Below are 19,360 nucleotides of genomic sequence, written 5' to 3'. Positions count from 1 at the left end.
CAATTGTTTGCTTATGTGTGTTGTTCTAATTTGTACAATGGGAATCTTTAATATATAAACATTAATTTTATTCTGTTTTGTTTGACAATCCTAAATTCACATGCTTTAAACGATGTACTTTGCCCTTAGCCTGGTCATTTTTCGAATAATTAATTTGGATATATAATTGTAGGACCTGAGAAAAATTTATCGAAAAGAATATACTTCGTTCAAATATGAGTCTTTTAATATGATGGAGATCATAAAACGATATCAAATTACTTAACTAAATTGTGTATCAAGGATGATAAAAAGAAATTTAGGCGCTAAGCATACAAAAGAATATGATATGAAAAGGATAAAAACAACCTCGAAATTAAACATTGGTAGTGTGCCAATTAGTGATTGCTTTCAGCAAGAATTACCAAGATTCTTGTATGATACAGTGAATGTTATAATCCGACCATGTTGGAAATGAGAAGACTGCTTACTAATGGTATTGAATGATACTGAGCTGTATCTTGCATTTGTTTAAGTTAAAAATGTGCAGCAATAGTTTTCAATTTAGTGATCAACAGTTAACGAAACCTAAAGGTTCTAGGTTTAATCTCAGACGGACTTCTAAATGCCCACTTATGAGGAATCTCATATTAAGAGACGAAACGGTTATCTGATACTCCCTAGTTTTCAATGTTTCTCCAAGTGATATCAATTTTCGACAAAGATCAACTTCAGCTTATTTCCATAAACCTCAGAACTAAATGAGTAATTTTTGAAGAGGTATGGTTTATTGATGGTTTTAATTACATCTATTGCAAATCACAGTACTGAATGAATTTTACCAACACAAAATCCATGGACTAAGCACGAAAATGTCTTATGGAGTTGGCAGTTCAAAGTTTCTAATTGGCATATATCATGAGGTTTAAATGTACTCTAGAAGTGGCACTAGCGTTACTATCATTAATTAAACGAATCATTTAGATTAGTTATGTCACCTAACGATTGGATTTGCCTTGAAAATTAAGACTAGTTTGCCAATAAAGAATATAACTTCAAAAAACTATCGATTTCACAGAGTGATCTCATTATCTCATTAACTGTAGATATTTTTCATAACTTGGCACTCTTTTTATTTTTGAGTTACGTTCATTCTAATTCACCAAGAAAAAAACATCTGTGTATCATATAGCTAACTAACTGTTCACTTGGAACCATTTTTGATAGGATTCCTTATTTTTGAATAAAATACATGTTAATTCATTGTTGTATTGATTTTTTAAAATCTTCCCACTAATTTTTAGCACTGCAATTGATCCGTATCTTATTAGCATATATGCATCCTGTAGGGATTGACTCGGTATTACCTTAAGTCAGTAGCTAAGTATATAACATGATGGCTTTTGAGGATAACAATGATGGGTATGATTCCCGGAGTAAACATGGACACTAGAATGCATGTACATCCAGAACAAAAAGCACATCCTTAATTCCATTGCTAACCGCCATCTATCTCTGCTTAAAATCCCAGTTAGCTTACATTTTCCAATACAAATACATAAAATAATAACTTGAGATAGCTTTACATTGACTTCAAAGTTTTGCCACATTACTTTGTTAAAACTGTTTCTTAGTCTAATCTAATCAACACAATAAATGTTGTTAAAAGACTATATCATTCAAAATCTAATTTAATTGTTGACAAAATTAACCAGTATGGTACATTTAGCATCTGTGAATTTTTGATTTTCTTATAGAAACTAACTTCATTAATAATTCGTTTAAACTGGGCATTGGAGATGGCTACATGTTTTGTTGGAAATCAAATGTATGAAACTGATGTGACTTTTAATGTGTATCTACATGAAAAAATGAAATATGAGGTCGTAAATCAAAATTTAAACAAGTTTGGACTTATAATCATTCATCATTATCGTAGTAACGGAAATTATTTACTTAGTGTACATACACATATCGTTACTAAAACAAACAACATATGTCCTTTTTGCTGAAATAACTAACTGGTACTGACTTGTCTTATTTAATTATGGTTGTCTTTCAAGGCAAGTAAAGAATGCTAAGGTAATAGTCATCATTACTTTTTCATATGTACAAAAATAAAGTAGAAACTTGTCCTCACTACTTTCAAAAAAGTTTACAAGAGGTTATTTATCATTCACTTTGAAAATTATTAACAAAAGAAATTTATCGACATTATAATCAAGAAAGTGTAATGTATATGTATATATATATGATATTTTTCTTCCTAGATTTCTTTAACCTAGGTGGTAAATAACAGAGTTTGTATTCTGGAAGTCAATGATTAAGTATTTACATAAATAAATTTTTAGTTTTTTTCTCGAAACATGTTTAGTTACTTGAAATGAGATATGAATTCGATTAGATATTACAGTTACAAAATGCTTGGGTGGCCTATTTTAGTTCAGATCACCGATGGAGCAGATAAGATATCCAAATACCTATCAAATGAGGGGTATGGTGCAGAGCAGTTCACTTCATATTGTACTGTATGACTGAAAACATCCACTTGATGCTAGACTTTTAATTTTAGTCGCCTTAAGACTATTACTCATCAAATGGGTTACGATGAAATTGCTCGAGGATGTGAATTTGACCAACTGTGGTGGTTGAGGCATATGTTACACATACCCAGTCATCGATTACCCCAACATGATACGCTTGTTGTTACAGTAAATATATATACAAAGATGATTAAACGAAGGTAGATCGAAATGTTGCATTATTAAACGAAGTCACTAACTGTCAGTTCAACTCATTCAGGAAAATGTAGACATTATCGTTAGAAGTCCGGGTTAATTGCAACCTTTGGTTCGATACACTGAATTACATGATCCATAATAATAAATATGCGTTTTATTGATAAATAGACGCATTTACTCTAAAGAAGTGGCTTACATTGAGGCATAAAACGTCAGAAATACAACTTCCTGCTAATTGGGATATCACAAAAGATATATCTATTATTAACTTTCTACCCAATGATCAATATATTTGAAAATACATGACCCGTAGTTGGTGACACCGATGTAGATGTATGTACCATTTATTTTCCCCTACATCTTGAATTTTTTCAATAATTCATAATTTTTATTCTCGAATCTCATTCGTTCCCTTTGAACCATATTCATCCTACAGTTTATATTCTAACGTCATTTTTTGTCTTAAATTTACTTGACTACTACACTACATGGTAATATAAAGTACGACAGTTTGATCGAATAGATATTTTCTCGAATTCTTATTTTGTTTGTGACGGAATGATTGACATATTCAGTAAGGTGAGTGGGCTGAAATAGTGATCCCTTTTTTCACTAATAACATCTTTGGAGTTAAATGTCTAAACGAAGTTTTAAAAATTTTGACACATCTACTACATCATTTAATGACCAGAATCTAATGATGTAATGCAGATGTCGCTGTCAAAGCGTAGATAGAAAAAACGTACAACCAAACATAAAAAGCCATTTCACATTCAGAATGCAACCTTTCATTGTTAGAAAACAAACCGGTTAATTAATATTAATTTAGCGATAAGGCTTTGACAATTTCAACTGTTCTGAGTCACACTTCAATTGATGAACTATATACTTTATAATTATGTACATTATTTACATTTTTAACAATGAATAGATATTTATTAGTAACAGTGCTCTATTCTAAAATAATGAGCCTTGGAAATACTAATATTTAGAAATTAAAATTCAATGTAATTGAGTTTTGAAAATTTCCACCTACTACTTAATGATTAAAATTTAATGTATTTTGATATACTTCAATATATTCCAGTAAACATTATCCTTCCATTAAGCTTACTTCTTTATTAGTTATTGTACATGCGACAACAGTGTAGCTAAACGTTGGTCATTTTACTGCATACACATTATTCTTTATTAGTAATAAATGATTTTTTAAGGTAATCTATCTGTCTAAATATATCAGTAAAATAATGTGTATTACTGGAGTTTATTACTATGTCAACAGTCAAAATAATATTGGTATTACGAGTTCCTGCTGACATGTAGACTTATTATTTTATACTTTAGACAGTACAGGATTATTTAAAATGATTAGCTGTCCGTTACTATTTGGATCTTGAAGATTTCGAGGTGGATTTACTCGTATTCCAAGATATCGTAGTGTTCGTAATAATACTAGGTATTTCGTTAAAAGTATAAACGATAGTGATATAAATGGACTGAGATAAATCATTTAAGAACGAATAGTGATTTCAGAAATTTTGTGAACAATCAATATCAAATGAGCTTAGATTAGTTATTTGAAACTGTAGCCTCTTAGATAATCGTTTATCACTTGAAAAGATTCAGAAATTCCAGATTTTTAATTGGAACACTAACATGAATTTAACTATTAAAATTACAACAATCTCCATAAACCCTCATTATGATGATAAAAGATTACATTTAATTCGACAATCTTAAATGGTATAAACATGTTAAAATACTGACAGAACATATGTGCTATACGAACAGCGTCTAGTAATTGCTTGGATCTATGGTTTTGTTGAAAGAACAAAAATATTCCCAAGGCGGGAAGAGTGATCGTGTATCTGATATGTAATTGTGACCGTTTCAAAATTCTCTCTACCGTGATATAGTATTGTTATTTATTATAATTATAAAATTGTACGATCACTAATTACTAAGTAGTAAATTTTAAAAATAATTAGATTAGTTTAGTCATCCAACCATTAGTGAAAATGAAGCTAACAACCGATCAATCGTATCATTTAGTCTCAACCGTTGAATGTTGGCTCGGTGATCTGGAGGTTATGCGTTCGTGTAAAGGACCGAAGCCACTGAGTCTAAATCCTGGATGTGAGGTTGTGGATATACACCACTTATGAGCCTCATACGATGACGAAACGGCCATCCAGTGCTTCCAGGTTTTCAACGATGATTCAAGTAAAATCATAAAGTTCTATAGTCTCAACAAACCCTATATAGTAGTCGTTGTGGTGACTTGTTTCCAATACAATTTCAACGTACTGATAAAGTATCCCGTAATGAAAAATTAGAAGACATTAGATCATATTTAATAACCTGTGGTGGTAAAATTTTTGGTTTATATCAGAAGATTACTGATTTGGGTTACTAAATAATTTTCTTAATTTTACAGTAAACAGTTGAACACCATATTGTGATATAGTTTCTATCAACATCCTCATTTGCGACTAGAATTCTTACATTTATCTAAGTAATAAATATTAAATTTGGAGTTTATTTTAAACAACAAGAATTCGTGAATTCGCAAATATGAAGATCTACGCAACCAGCTTCGAGTTAGTTATGATTTCGAAAGCTTGATAGCATTCAGATAATTAATTTATGACACAGATCGGCAACAACGAGCTAAACAAAAATCTGTTCAGTTCATTGATCAAATACACACTTGTCTACTATTCCTTAAGAAATATTGTGAGACAGAAAATAAAAGCATGCACCACTAAGCTACCAGTGTTCTAACTAACTACTCGTCAGTGGGATATGAAGTATGGAAAAGTTTTGCAATTCTGGAAGTAGATAATAATAACTTTGCAACATTTTCATTAACCGGATTGTGTAGATTTAGATTCTGTAAAACAAAATGTTTATTTGCTTACCATGATGTTCAATAATTATCCTATTCAGTTTATAGGTATTTTCACTTGTAAATTAGAAAGGCTGTCGGAATCCACCTGAAATGACTTAGTAAGAATAATATTCCAGTCTACTAAATAGATGATAAAGAGTAATTCTCAATTATTGAAATCATCAATAAAGAAGCACATTATCGTCTATCTTAATATGTCTTTTGCGATTAGTCATACGGAAAAGAATGAATTATTTCTATCATCGCAATTTACAATTTTTTGAATTGCATTTTACTTGCATCTCTAAGTAATCGCATGAAATATACAAATTATCAAATGCTTATTAGAAATAGAATATCCAACTCCTAATGTATAGTGTCACATCTGATTAGTCAGTCAGCCAGCTACAACGTAGGACCGGGCACATATATGCATCGGTCCAAGTTGCCATACCTCATTAGCACAACAAGATGAACACCGGATTCATAGAAGTAGTCACTTCAGTGGTGGTAATATATAAAAGAAAGATTGCATATAAGGATATAGTACAAGAACAAAGGATTAGTTGGCAGAAAGAAAGATGTAAAGCAGTTTTAATCTCATAGTTCAAGGGAAGACAGAGAGTGTATACACCAACTCCATTCTGGTCGATTCTGAGACATATCACCCAGAGTCTTCAACCATTGTTTGAGATGGTCACACGGACCTTAACAAAATAGTCTGCACCTACCAACATGGCTCAGACTAGCAGTTAGTGACTTCAAGCACTGATGCCACGTCTTGGTTTGGCCGCCCCTAACTTTCTTCCAACCATCCGGAACACCGGTTAGCATTGCACGTCGTGGTAATCAGTGTTCAGGCATTCGTAACACATCTGATAGAAAACATAATTAGTTACAGTTAGTTCCTCATCCACAAAAGATGATTTAACTTGAAATTAATAATCTAATACGTTTCATCCCAATAGTTTAATTCCCGTAGACTATTTGGCTGAAGAAAGAATTACTACAAAATTAGAAGTAAGTTATGTTCTTGTTAGCATTGAAATTTTCATCTAAAATTGTAGTTTTAGTCTTTCTATTTGGTATACTCAACGGTAAATTAAATTACTGCTGAAATTCATTTAGATAAAATCAGCACCAATATTTATTTATTTTCATCAGAATCAATTCTATATTTCATAAGAAATGTTCATTAGATAATCTGTAGGGAAATGTATTTCAGCATTGTTTTTTGGGTATAACAGAAAACTTCGGAGATATGATCTGATTACATGCAACTAAAAGCCTCAATAAATTTAAAGCCAATTTCCTTTACAGTTTGATTTCAACTTAAGTGTAGTGTTCATTTTTGTACTGGTTGTTTGAATCTTAACATTGATCTTTAGGACTGTAATTGATCAGTCTCTTATTGACATATATGCATCCTATGATGATTGCCTCGATATTGCCTTAAGTCGCCATCATCTGTGCTTATAATTAATTGAACTTCAGTCCATTGGAGGAGCTAACGGCTATCTGGACTCAGTGGCTAAGTGGATAACGCGCTGACGTTTCGACAGAACGGTACTGGGTTCGAGTCCCAGAGTGAACATTAACTTGGATATGGGTACGTCCAGCTGACGAGTCCCAAATAAGACGAAACGCGCGTCATGCCATCATCCCTGCTAACTACATCAGATTTCAGCTATTCAGATATTTTCAAAGTCACGGTAATTGAAAGATAAGCATATAAAATACACTTGGTAATAAATCTATAGTTTTAATGGGCTTCTCAACTATTAAACTGGTATTGAAATACCCTTATTCTAAATACATGTTTCTTTACACAATGATAGAGATAATCATGTGCGATATAATCGAAGGGTTTCTTTGGATCAGAAGAATTAATGTTAAAATCTATGTACTATTATCTAGCTACCTGGTAGTTCTCAGAATTATATCTTTTGTCCAAAGCCGAGCAATAAATATGACATCTGAGTTATTTTTGGATCTAGGCTAAACAAACACATACTGCAAACACTACACATATTTAACCGCGTGATATACATCCAATATTTTTATTATTTTTGTTACAGTCATGTCCGTCCCAAAGCCGATTTGCGACAAACATTTGAGTAATTCGTGATTCAGTTAGATGAATTATGTGAAGAATAAAATGAATTCCAATTCAGTAAAAACCAAGTGTATAATTTCACCTAAAATATCTAAATAAAAGCTCTGCAACAAGCATATGAATGTAAATTAAACCCATTCACGTCTTAAAATCATGGCAGGTATCCTAAATAGTTGACATAATTTCGTAATTACGTTGAGACCATAAACAGAAATTTATTAGAAACAATCAACTCCTTAATATAAAAAAACACTAGGGAATTGTGAATTGAGACAAAACATTTTTTTATAATGCTTACTGCAAATGAAGATATAGAACAGGAAAATAAAAATAAAGCGTAATAATCCACGATTCCTCATGGTAGGTTGTTGGATAACTAAGCGTCCAGTCCGTACTTTCCCATCATTTTAAAATATGATGGGTGGTTACGGGCTAAATTTAAAATATAGCACTTATAAATTAGCCAATCAGATGTTAAGTTAATAACCTTGGTAGTGGATAGACATGTGTGCTACCATTAGTCAGACATTTTAGATTTCCAATATGATAAGGGTAAACAAACGTACCTGAGTCTGTGGTGTTTCTTATTTTAACATTCATTAGTAAAGTGTGAAGTTGCGTTTGGCATTTATGTAAATATTACATCTAACTTTTGGATATAATTTCTCTTAATTAATGGTTAAAATACACTGCTTTTGACCATTAAATAAAAGGTCAATTGTTTGATTTTAATTTCCATAATAAATTCAACAGATCTATATTTTAATACATAATTTTACGAACATTTTAAGTACTACGTTACTAACAAGTCAACCAATAAATGTGAATAAATTTCCCAAGTTCATTTAATTTTACTAGTAAGTAAATTGAAGAAATAAATGTTGATTGCCAAGAAATTATTATGAGATAACTCGATTTTACTTTTTTTTGTATATTAACACTTGATATGAATATTGTTTTCACGATTGATAGAAGGATCCGAAAAAAATATCCGCTGTCAGATACTGTGATTCATCTTTTATACTAAAAACCATATATGTTACGTCTTTTTAAATCCACGGAAAGGGAAAAAAGGCTTTTAATAAAATAAACCATATTCACTGTAAAGCACCTGGTGTTCTGCATTTGAAAACAGATGACCTAGGTTGTGTTTGTTTGTATTCATCAACAGGGTAGATTTGAAATGACATACCACGTTATATATCCCGTTAATCAGATTTCTGTTAGGACCAGTAATTAGACATGATATTTGGCACTATCACGTGACCAGCTAGTGAAACTAACTTTTTAAAGCTGCCTTCATTTTTCTGGAAGATTATTAACGAATTTTTACTATCCTTAAAGCTTAAGCTGTAACTCTCAACGTATCCCACCAGGTGTAATCTTTTTGACATCATTTAGCTTCTTAACCATATTGCAAACTGGATCGGATTAAGTTAATCGCTACTTAGTAGTAGATGATACTAATAAAATGTTATTAACTAACAGACAACCAGCCACCGAGAAGGTACTGTTGTGTAAGCAACATAAACTATGGTTTAAACAAGTCATTGTAGGTAGTAAATACGTGTTGGGAGACTTATGTGTACTGGAACCGATATTGTGTAAGATCAGGCATTCACCAGTTTAGGATTCTCAAGTTAAGAAGGAACGGCAATCCAGTGCTTTCTGATTGTCAGTGATACTTCAAATGGTGTCAGTTTGCGATGAAAATTAGCTTCAAAATAATCAGCAAAGATGATTCAACTCTTGGGGTGTTAATTAGATATTCAAGTAAAGGCGATTTGACCAGAAATTGGTTGGTATTCATATGGTACTGCAGGTTAGCATTGAGGAAACATCACAGATGCTATAAATTTTATTGACCACAACTATTCTGAAACTCTCAAAATGATGTTTTAAAAATAATTCTATTTATGGAGTAAAATATTATTACCTAAAACCCTTGTATCTAAGACCATTACCAACCTTTAGCTTTGAAAAATGAATTTTTCAAATGTTGTCACATTACAAAACGTGATGTAAATACACACTATAACTAAAACTAAAAAATCGTGGAAGTATCCTCATGTTAATAACTGATTTCAAGCACAACCGATAATCATTTATAGGTATGTTTGAGCAATGTACTTTTATAATCCAGATAATTCTATTATCTTTACCTGCTCCTGGCTATCCTGAAGGAAAAACTATAGAAACCGATCATCATTTTTTGCTAACTTTTTAAATTATCCTCAAAAAATTCACAGCACGCTTTTTTACTTGAACCAATGTGAAATGTGACAGTGGTATCTGGCAGGACAAAAAAATTATTGTTACCTAATTGTATGATCGTTTGTAATTTAAACGAGTTAATGGATACTTTCATAATAAAATTAAAGTGATCCTGCAAAATTTTCAGCATGGCATACGTTTCCTAGTGTATGTTAAACAGAGCCTAATAAAATTCTATTATACACAACTTTGGAAACTTTTAAATGATCAAAGAAAAGTCAAACTACTAGTTACTATTCAGTAACATAACATGTCGCAGAACATTTATGTTTAAAAATTGGTAGATAAACAAAATGAATAATTCGCTTGCATTACTTACAGAGTATTAATACATGGAAATAATGGCGATAGTTGGGAAAAGTTTCAACTTTTGTGACCGCTCTACAGTCTAACGTATATCAGTTAGCAAAAAGCTTTTAGACCAAATCGATCCCTCCTGCTAGGTGCTTAATTTGTGGATTAGAATTGTAGTGAACTCAAACTCAGGTACGGTAAATTAATTAACTGTTTTATGAAAAATCACACAGTGCCTTTGTAAAACATGAAAATCGTACATCAAATACACCACTCACATATGTCCTATCAGTTGTCCTTTACATACTTCATCATTCTTCCGATCCCGTTCTTATTCCGATTGCTCTTTGATTTCATTCCTCCTCTCTTTATTTTACTCTTCTGATGGTAAGCATTCTACTTCGAATTTCCGCTGCATACTAATGTTTTTCCGAATAAGTGGTGCACGTCACAGGATAAGGCACTTTCAAATAACTTAGTAAAGGAAGTCTGGATATAAAAATTATATTGAAATATCGGTATCAGGCACAGAATTTCCAATTTATCATTTCTAAACTCTAGTGGATCAAAGTATTTTTTATTTATTCTGGATGTCATTGATTCAATATCTACTTTACTGCCTTAAGTTTGATCGTGAGAATCGATTAAGACAAAATTGTAAAAAATATCACGTTGTTCCACACTAAGCATATCTGTCCCACTTAACCTAATATCAATAAAACTGCCTGTTATTGCAATTAGACTCCCAATATAATTAAGCAAATGAAGACAGTATTCTATTTACTCAAACCTTACTATTTAGAAATATAACCTGCAAATCACAAAAAACGACTTTCTTATTTTAATCCCACGTGGCTAGGTTACCTAATATAAAGCCAGATAATTATCACGTTCACTTACTGAGTGTTTCGCTTATATCGCCCATAGGATCGATGATTTCCTGCTGTACTAATAACACAGTGACCGAGGAAAAACGACCTAGATCTTAACGCCTATTGGTCTTCGAGGTCCTCCCAACCCAGTGTATAATCAGAAGACGAAGTTAGCAAGCAGATATTTTCTCTATGGTCCCGTAAGTCATCATAAATCAAAAATTCATGAAGTTTCACACACGAATTGTCAGATAATAACACATCAAATAGGGATTGTTTTTATATACGATTAAGACGAAAGTGGTACAGAATGGAACAGAGGGTGGATAATTAATTTCCAATGGTTAAGGAATAGTAGAGTATAGAGTGACAGTTGAGGCGTCTGACAAAAGCTAATAATACAAGCAATACAGGAATACAAAACTCCATTTATTGTGTATATAACGAAAATCCGTAGGAGTTATAAAACTGACAACTTTCTTAACACTCGCGCTCTCATAACCATAACTTTCTAAATAAACAAGTAGTGAATTAACTTACTGTGATAGGCTTCCGAGTTTGAATTTCAGAAATTCAGTCATACAATGTTCTACAATTTTGAGAAACTAATTAGATTTGGAATAAAAATATGACGAACCTAATGACATTTCTTATCACAAACATAACGCTTTCTATTTGTTTTTCTTTAAATCGTTCGGAAATGCGGACACACTATATCCATTAGGAAGAGCTGATATATTGTTGTTTGGATTTACATGCAGAATAACCTGTAGGAAACATAAATAGACCAATTAACTGGGCAAAATCTATTTACCATTTGCAGTATTATTGTATTCTTTCTCACTAACCATCCATTTTTAAAATCTGTTTTCTGATGGGCTAGAAACAAGTCAGAAATTCGTTGTTTGTTTTAAGATCTTCCGCACGCTATGATGTCACCTTAATAAGAATACTACATAGTTTAATGAAATCCCAGTTTATGTTATTTAACAAGTTATTTGATGAGATGTGAAGCTAAATAGATTTTGCTTCAGTCTACAAATCGAGATGTCACTGAACCCTAAGTAAATCATCCGACAGTCGAGTCAATGATTATCAGATAATTGAACGCCTTGGACTGGCCCATGCAGCAGTAGTCGCACTCTGTTCCTTGTACCTACTCTTACTAATACAATTCTGTGTTGTACGGTCATCGAGGTATCCATAGTATCTGGATACAACGAAAGAGTAACCCACGTTATGTATTAACCGTGAGGATTGACTTCAACATTTAGCCGTCTGACTCGAATAGGTCCCCAATCATTCGACACAGATCATCTACGTTGGTGATCTACAACACTTAGGGCTACGGAAACGAGGTAATTTATCTGAAATTCATAAATGCATGACATTTAAAATTCCGAGTTATGGTTGTTAACTAAAGTAATAGCTGCTGAATACCAGAACTTACTACATATCAGGGGATAAAAGTAGAACATAATACCAAGTCGAAATGTGATAGAAGACGTCTTACGTAATAACGTTATTAACGACTAGGAAAAATCTTTGTATGAACATAATATTTCATTACCTATGAGTGTTACGAAATCCATTCGACTTTTTAGTAAGAATTTCCAACAAACAATGCTCAATCGAAGTGGTTATGTTATTTGATTATTTTGTCTAAACTGTTTAGAACAAAAACAGTGAGGTACATATATGCATTTATACATTTACCCGAGGTTCCTAATTTTGTACACTTATGAATACAGTGAGAAATCACTTTTGATAAGTACTTATCAACTGAAAGTTATTTACATTACTGAAAACTGTCTGGTAAAATAAGAAAGTATGGTTGTGTGAAGCTTCAAAATTAGACTAACCTCGATTTCAATATGACTGACTATAAAAACAGTAGTCTTCTTTCATTTGTCTATTCTTTTCAACCTATACACTATGTTCACTATTTCTAGTTTCTCATCCACCAATTTCTTTGTAGTAAATACCTGACTGAAATAATTATTGATCTTATTACTAAATGAAGTGAAAATGAGTAGCTTCCTTTGAAATGAATCTTTACTGACTGTATTGGCTTTATGGAGTATCAAACATGTAAGTCCCATTCGAAACTGACAAGATCTAGAATAGTACGAATATTTGTCAGCTAGTCGAGACGAGCATTTAACTTTTCATGGTAGAGAATATCTATGAGGATAGCAAATCACATAAACACTTCTAATTTTCTTATTACACTCTTTAGATTCTTACATAACCTACTTTTAATATATGAAAATGTCCAACACTGTTAACAAAGCAATTCAATAAACTCAGTGTAATAATTATGGGCCGAATTTCGTAATTTTATGAAACGTCAGTATGAGGTTGTGCAGATTGTTGGATTTCATTGAAATCATGAACTGATCTAAGTTAGACCACCACTGGAAAGATGGAATCACGAAACGGATATTTAGTCCTAGTATGGGGCTCCTCATCAGTGTGCACCCAAGACCCTGTACGCACGGACCAAACCCAGAACCGTTGGTCTCGCACACACATTATGTTTAAAATCTATTCAGAACTCACACGATAGCTTTACTTAAAATTTAACTTTAGGGAATTTATGATTGTTTCACCAATAAAATCATTGCAACTTTTAATTTCTTCACAACTGATTAATAATTTTTTGGCCTTAATCACATAAACTTCCATTTAACCCATTTTGGATCAACAGACATACAAATGGTTTTAGTTAACCCTATATCTTATCGGATAAACACTGTAGACAGTTAAAAATCACACCCTACCACAGCATTTACCAGCTGGTCTCCCTTTATGTTGATTCAAGAAATTGTAGTGTTAGATACTTATATACAAATGGGAAGTAATTAGTTACTCCAGTGGTACATGAAGTATCAAATGCCTAGTTTTCAGTGCGAAATGAGCTCGTTACTGATGAACAGAAATATTGGTAAAATGATTAAAATGCTCTTGCCAGTTTGTACTTGCCTTCGAAAGTGCTTACTAAACTGTTTGCTATTAATTTATCTCAGAAAAACAACCTGACATTTCGAGATTCAGAAAAGCAAAAAATTCAATTCGTGACGACCATCAAGTGATAAGCTGAGAATTGACGAAACAGTTGACTTAACTATTCCAGTTAAATATGGAGATCTAAAGGTATGTCTTTAGTTAACAGAAATTGGAAGAAAATAATGTACTAAAGGCAGATGTTGGATGTGTAACTCTCCAACAGCATAAGAAGTGAATACAAAGGATTTTCCAAAACTGTACAAGTTGGTCTTTTTGATAAATGTAGAAGTATTGCACAAATAGATCGCATGGTTATGAGATACTCCGTTTTCTTATTATAGTATATAGATACGCAGGGATTATTGGTGACATTATTGAGCCAAAGTGAAGAGGCAAACCCTACTATTAAACCCTTACACTCAACATTAGTACAAACAGCGAAAATTGTCAGTTTTTGTTTTAAGTTGACTTATCTAACCTAAATATTTTCCTATAACTTTATATAGGATCGACCTTTGTAGCATATATCAGATAAGCATACTCGATGTCACTTTTGGATTGATGATGTGAGTATATAACTCTCAACTACTAATCAGCAAGTTCGAATTCTTTTTCAATACAATTCAGGCATACCAGTAAAACAACTAATCATGAATACTATATGGAATAATACTTATTTATATGACTGAGATATATCACGATATGATGTCAACTCTATAAATCAAACATTTATCATAATTTAGGAGACTGAAAACGGATATAATACGTCAGTTGGGCGGTCTTAGTTTTACAGGATATTTCTTTTTATAATAGTAGGCTGATAACTACTTATGAGAGGAAAGATACAAAAGATAGTATATTTAAGACAGCAATACAAAAAAGTAGTGTTTTCACATTCATACAATTTTATTTATTTCAGGAAAACCGATACACTGGAACTTCATCACCTTTTGTTAGTATTCTTTCCACACCGTCTTTGGAAATAATAGCCAGGCGTACACAACCACCGCTAGAACCGTCTCTGTTAATGGCAAGAGCAACACCTGAATTGGATAAAAATAAAGATATTTCAAAACGTCGGCCTAACAGCACTTTTGTATTAGTTATGTTTAAAATTATTAAGTGGATAGGATCTTGGTTTCGAAGTCTTCATTCCGATCGCGCTTTTTGTGAGGACGTTTCATCACTAAGATACATATGCACATTTTATTACTACGTTGACTAAGGAATCATGAAACGAATATTGAGCCAAAATATCATGTCACAGTATGGACTTTGTTGAAATCAAGAAGTCGCCATTTGATATAGTATTACAAGACACCATACAAGTAGGGAATATGGTCTAATTGTTATTTAGTTGCATTAGTCTTTCCACCCTTTAAATCGCATTCAGATAGCTTAAAATCAAGCCAAACAAACTGTTTTTCAAGAGTTAGAAAATCATTGATACTGAGAAAGGTATTAGAACATAGTAATTACGTGCATTTCAATACACGAGTTGTAAGTTGGAAAGATAATGGGAACCACTTGCCGTTCAAATCCAAACATTGATATCCGAAAACATAAGATTTAGATGAAAAAGAAAATCGTCTCATTCAGGCTGCTATATTTTAGACTTTCGAAGTATTGAAACGATGAGGATTAATGATTAACTCATTTATTTATTTAAACACACAAATTGGTACAAATAGATATTCGCCACATAAATCAACCGATTTGTGTGAAGGCTGGGATACTGCCCGGGTGCCTAAAGCGAAGCAGGTGGTTTCCTTAGAGAGCCATACCCGGGGCTTTTGACCTGAAGGTGCAATCCACAAGGCAGTGGAGAAACATATGGAGATGCAGTCCCATGGTAGCCGGTGACCAAAGCTTGGTTCATACCCCGTTTGTTCCATCAAGACCCTGTAGTCCATGTGCGTCATTGGTTTGGAATCAGGGTTTTCCAACCTCCCTAGGTGAACTCTCCGTGTCTACCAACCCCGTTAAAGCGCCGAACATTCACTTTTCGTCCGCTCGATTTCGTAAAAAACACCACCCCCACCACGAGAAGGCAATGAATAGGACTTCCCTGGCAGTGGTTGTATGTGCGTGGCTATGTGAGAGCATTTAGAGGAGAGCTGACTCCCCCCACTCTCGGCCGTACCAGAACATTTAGGGGCTAATGGTTAACTCACTCAACTTTCATCGCGAATCATATGTTCTGTTTAGTCTTCCTTACTTTTACATACACAACTACTCTCATATCCATCTTGGCAATTTATTTCGCTGTGTTGCTATGTGGCAACTTGATTTCATTATTAAAAAGTGTAATTTTTGCAGTACAACTTTAAGTCTGCATAACCTTCACCCCTTGCACATAAAAACGACTGTCTGGTAGTAAACTTCGATTTGCCGAGATTCTTGCATTTACTAGATATGTTACTACCATTATCCAACGCAACATGACTATTGACTATACTATGGAGAGATTACGTCTCAAACAACCAGTTGAAAATGTTGAAGTACAACAAACTTTTACATCATTAACCGTTACAAAGCGGAGAGGTTACAAATAAAAATTCGTCGGACAAACTAACCTTTTAAAACAAAACTGACACACTCTTCTCTTGTCATTCCCTTGCGAAAACCGTGGTCCACGTACCCATAAGTATATGTGCTACCAGAACCACCAATAACGATTGGTTGTCTTATGAGCATTCCACCGAGAGGAATGGAGTATATCTATCTTCATTGAAAACGTAACAATGCTAATACCTGACCACCTAATTCTTCATCCCATCCAGCAACTATGATGCCTGCAACCAAATCATCTCTGTAGTTGTAGCAAAAATGTTTGCAAGAAACAGCTGCTTCCAAAACAGTTGGTTCTCTATTCATTTCTAGGCGATGGAAATCTAGCTGGTAGCGGACCATATCCGCTACTGTTTGTGTGTCAGCAGCAGACCCAGATCGACAGCAGTATATAGATTTTGTCAATTGTGTCAGCTTGTCTGTTACACGGTTTACAACATACGTTCTATAATATAATCATAGAGATTATCATATATACCCAGATGATGTCCTAGAATCAGCTCCAATAACGACTCCTCCATCATATTCACATGCGAAAAGTGTGGTCTAAAAGATTCGTTTTGTAACATACTTTCTACTCACCCCAGTACTGATACCCTTTGTACTCTCTGATACATCACTAAGTACACTAAGCATTTTCTGCCGTTACGACAATGCTCAGATTCGCCGCTTTCTGAGAACAATATTCAAATGACTCAAATAACTGTAGACAAAAAAGCTTCTACTCAACCAGCTGCCGTGAATATTTGCAGCAGATTATTCATTCTTTGAGGTAGAGACTGAGGTATATAAAGCAAACGAAAACAAATGACGCATTAGAAAATAATACGTGATGTTTTACTGAGTATAATGGTAAATATACTCACAAAAAAATAGTTCTGTAAATCTTCAACATTGATGCTGACCTGATTAGTTTAACCAGACAAAATTTAGCTGAGCCTTATGTGATCTGGTACGCTATGTTCTAATATTATATATCGTATCTTACTTTCACATATCATAGGCGCAAGTCAAAGATACATTTGTGTCATGTGTTTATCTAAAGATTTTTGTTAAATATATATATTTGTTGCGGATATGCAAGTGGTTGTTCAGATTGATTTTCATTACTTTCAAGACACAGATGAGCTGTGACCTCTTTGGTAAATTATTGTGAGCTTGTGTTAAGATCAAAAGTAGTTGGTCATTCCTAAAGTAATATTTGTTATTCAACAAACTAAAACACATGAATGTTCTTGGTTTAAATTTATTAATATTAAAAATCTCCTCAATGGATTCACACTATGACATCCAAACCGCTGAAGATTAAATCTCTTTTGCCCACAACCTTTTAGCTCATGCAATTCTAGCCTGATAATATCGAGGCTTAATTCTTCTGTGCAGAAGCTGATTTCCAGGAGCATGCGTGATAGAGCGAAGTACGCAATTTCTCGAAGTGGCGAAGGCGCTATCGCACGGTTTTAACAGGTACGTCACACATAGTATGTTTACTTGTGTTGTCTTTGGACCTTAACACACTTTAAAAAAAGCCATCCTTAAACGGAGAGGTTCAGCCGATTGACAAATGTTAGATCAGCTCTTCCACAGTATCGAATTTCAACGCGGCTTAACGACAGAAATGTGCTATATATGCGAGAGGTCATTGTTCGATGGACTTATCGCAGCCGTTGCAAATAGTCGTCTGCTATACATCACTGGTGTGGTGGAGAAAGTTCGTTAGCTCGTTGAAACTGCAGAACAAGTAAGCGATTTTCCCGTGAATGCTAAAAACTGTACACCAAGATCCGGTCTACAGCTCACAGGCAAACATGGAAAACCGATCAAAGCATACGGCAAGTGTTTATCTCAACGTGGCTTTGTGGAATTAATGGTCTACATCTTTATTAATATTATTACTTGGAAGTCACATCATTGTCCTCACTGACTCATCGTATCGTAACAATCGACAACACAATGTCTGTTGTTTCTAAAGAACACATTAAGGCTAGAGACAGAATAGTATCTTTAATATGAATAAAAGAGAAAAGTTATACAGAATGACCATGCCTGCAAGGCTGCGCCATGCTATTTGACTGAATTGAATGTTCCCGCACTATTCACCCTCAATCCTCTCCTCGTTCCAATTTTGAAAACGAATTTTTTCAGTAATTATATGCTCAGCTTCGGAGGTCGTGGGGTTACGGTGCAATGCCACTACAGATTGACGTAAGCTAATTCACTAAATTTTCGCTATTAAAGATGTTTCTATGCTGATCACTGGTATAAAGATGAAATAACGTCATCGACTTAAACCAACGGAAGCTACTAGATTTAAATAATAAATTTTGTTTGTCGAACTTTATTTTTCGGTTGCAGATTATGACCAGTGACAGTTAAGCATTTAATCGATCCATATTTTCAACGAACACTCGGCGAATGCCCTGAACTTTGCAGAACTATCGTATGTAACCAGTATTGTTGTAGACTGCACTACTACTACTACTACAGGTCCAGCTGTATTCTCGAAAGCTCTCTGGCTAGCTCCTGAAAGCTAAGAATGCCTTAAAAGGAATTCCAGCGGATGATAGACTTGAAAATTGTCCAAACAGTCCTTGGGTATCTCCCTAGCACACGT

The 19,360-nt window shown here is 33.5% G+C and overlaps 2 protein-coding genes across 4 annotated transcripts in view; both read right to left on the bottom strand.

Moving 5' to 3' along the window:
- The window catches only part of MS3_00007034 (uncharacterized protein), an 86,275-nt gene extending 78,125 nt beyond the window's left edge, over positions 1 to 8,150 (bottom strand). The window contains exon 1 of the mRNA XM_051215294.1: positions 8,025 to 8,150. Coding sequence (XP_051073660.1) covers positions 8,025 to 8,085 — 61 coding nt within the window. The 5' untranslated portion in view covers positions 8,086 to 8,150. The remainder of the gene's footprint in view (positions 1 to 8,024) is intronic.
- Positions 8,151 to 14,962: 6,812 nt separating this feature from the next.
- On the bottom strand, positions 14,963 to 17,554 carry PSMB6_1 (Proteasome subunit beta type-6). Of its 3 annotated transcripts, XM_051215279.1 has the most exons (5): positions 17,329 to 17,554; positions 17,225 to 17,292; positions 16,930 to 17,191; positions 16,752 to 16,896; positions 14,963 to 15,218 (listed from the first exon to the last, which is right to left on the bottom strand). In XM_051215279.1, the coding sequence occupies exons 1-5, from the start codon at positions 17,380 to 17,382 to the stop codon at positions 15,091 to 15,093; spliced, it is 657 nt and encodes a 218-aa protein (XP_051073657.1). In that variant the 5' UTR covers positions 17,383 to 17,554; the 3' UTR covers positions 14,963 to 15,090. The 3 variants fall into 3 exon arrangements, with proteins under 3 accessions (XP_051073657.1, XP_051073658.1, XP_051073659.1); XM_051215280.1 differs by having other exon boundaries at positions 16,930 to 17,292; positions 17,329 to 17,421; XM_051215281.1 differs by having other exon boundaries at positions 16,752 to 17,191; positions 17,329 to 17,410.
- Between the last annotated feature and the right edge of the window lie 1,806 nt (positions 17,555 to 19,360).

The sequence above is a fragment of the Schistosoma haematobium genome, chromosome 1 (genome assembly GCF_000699445.3).
Source record: "Schistosoma haematobium chromosome 1, whole genome shotgun sequence".
Classification (NCBI taxonomy): Eukaryota; Metazoa; Platyhelminthes; class Trematoda; order Strigeidida; family Schistosomatidae; genus Schistosoma; species Schistosoma haematobium.
This window is presented reverse-complemented; position numbering and strand designations above follow the sequence as displayed.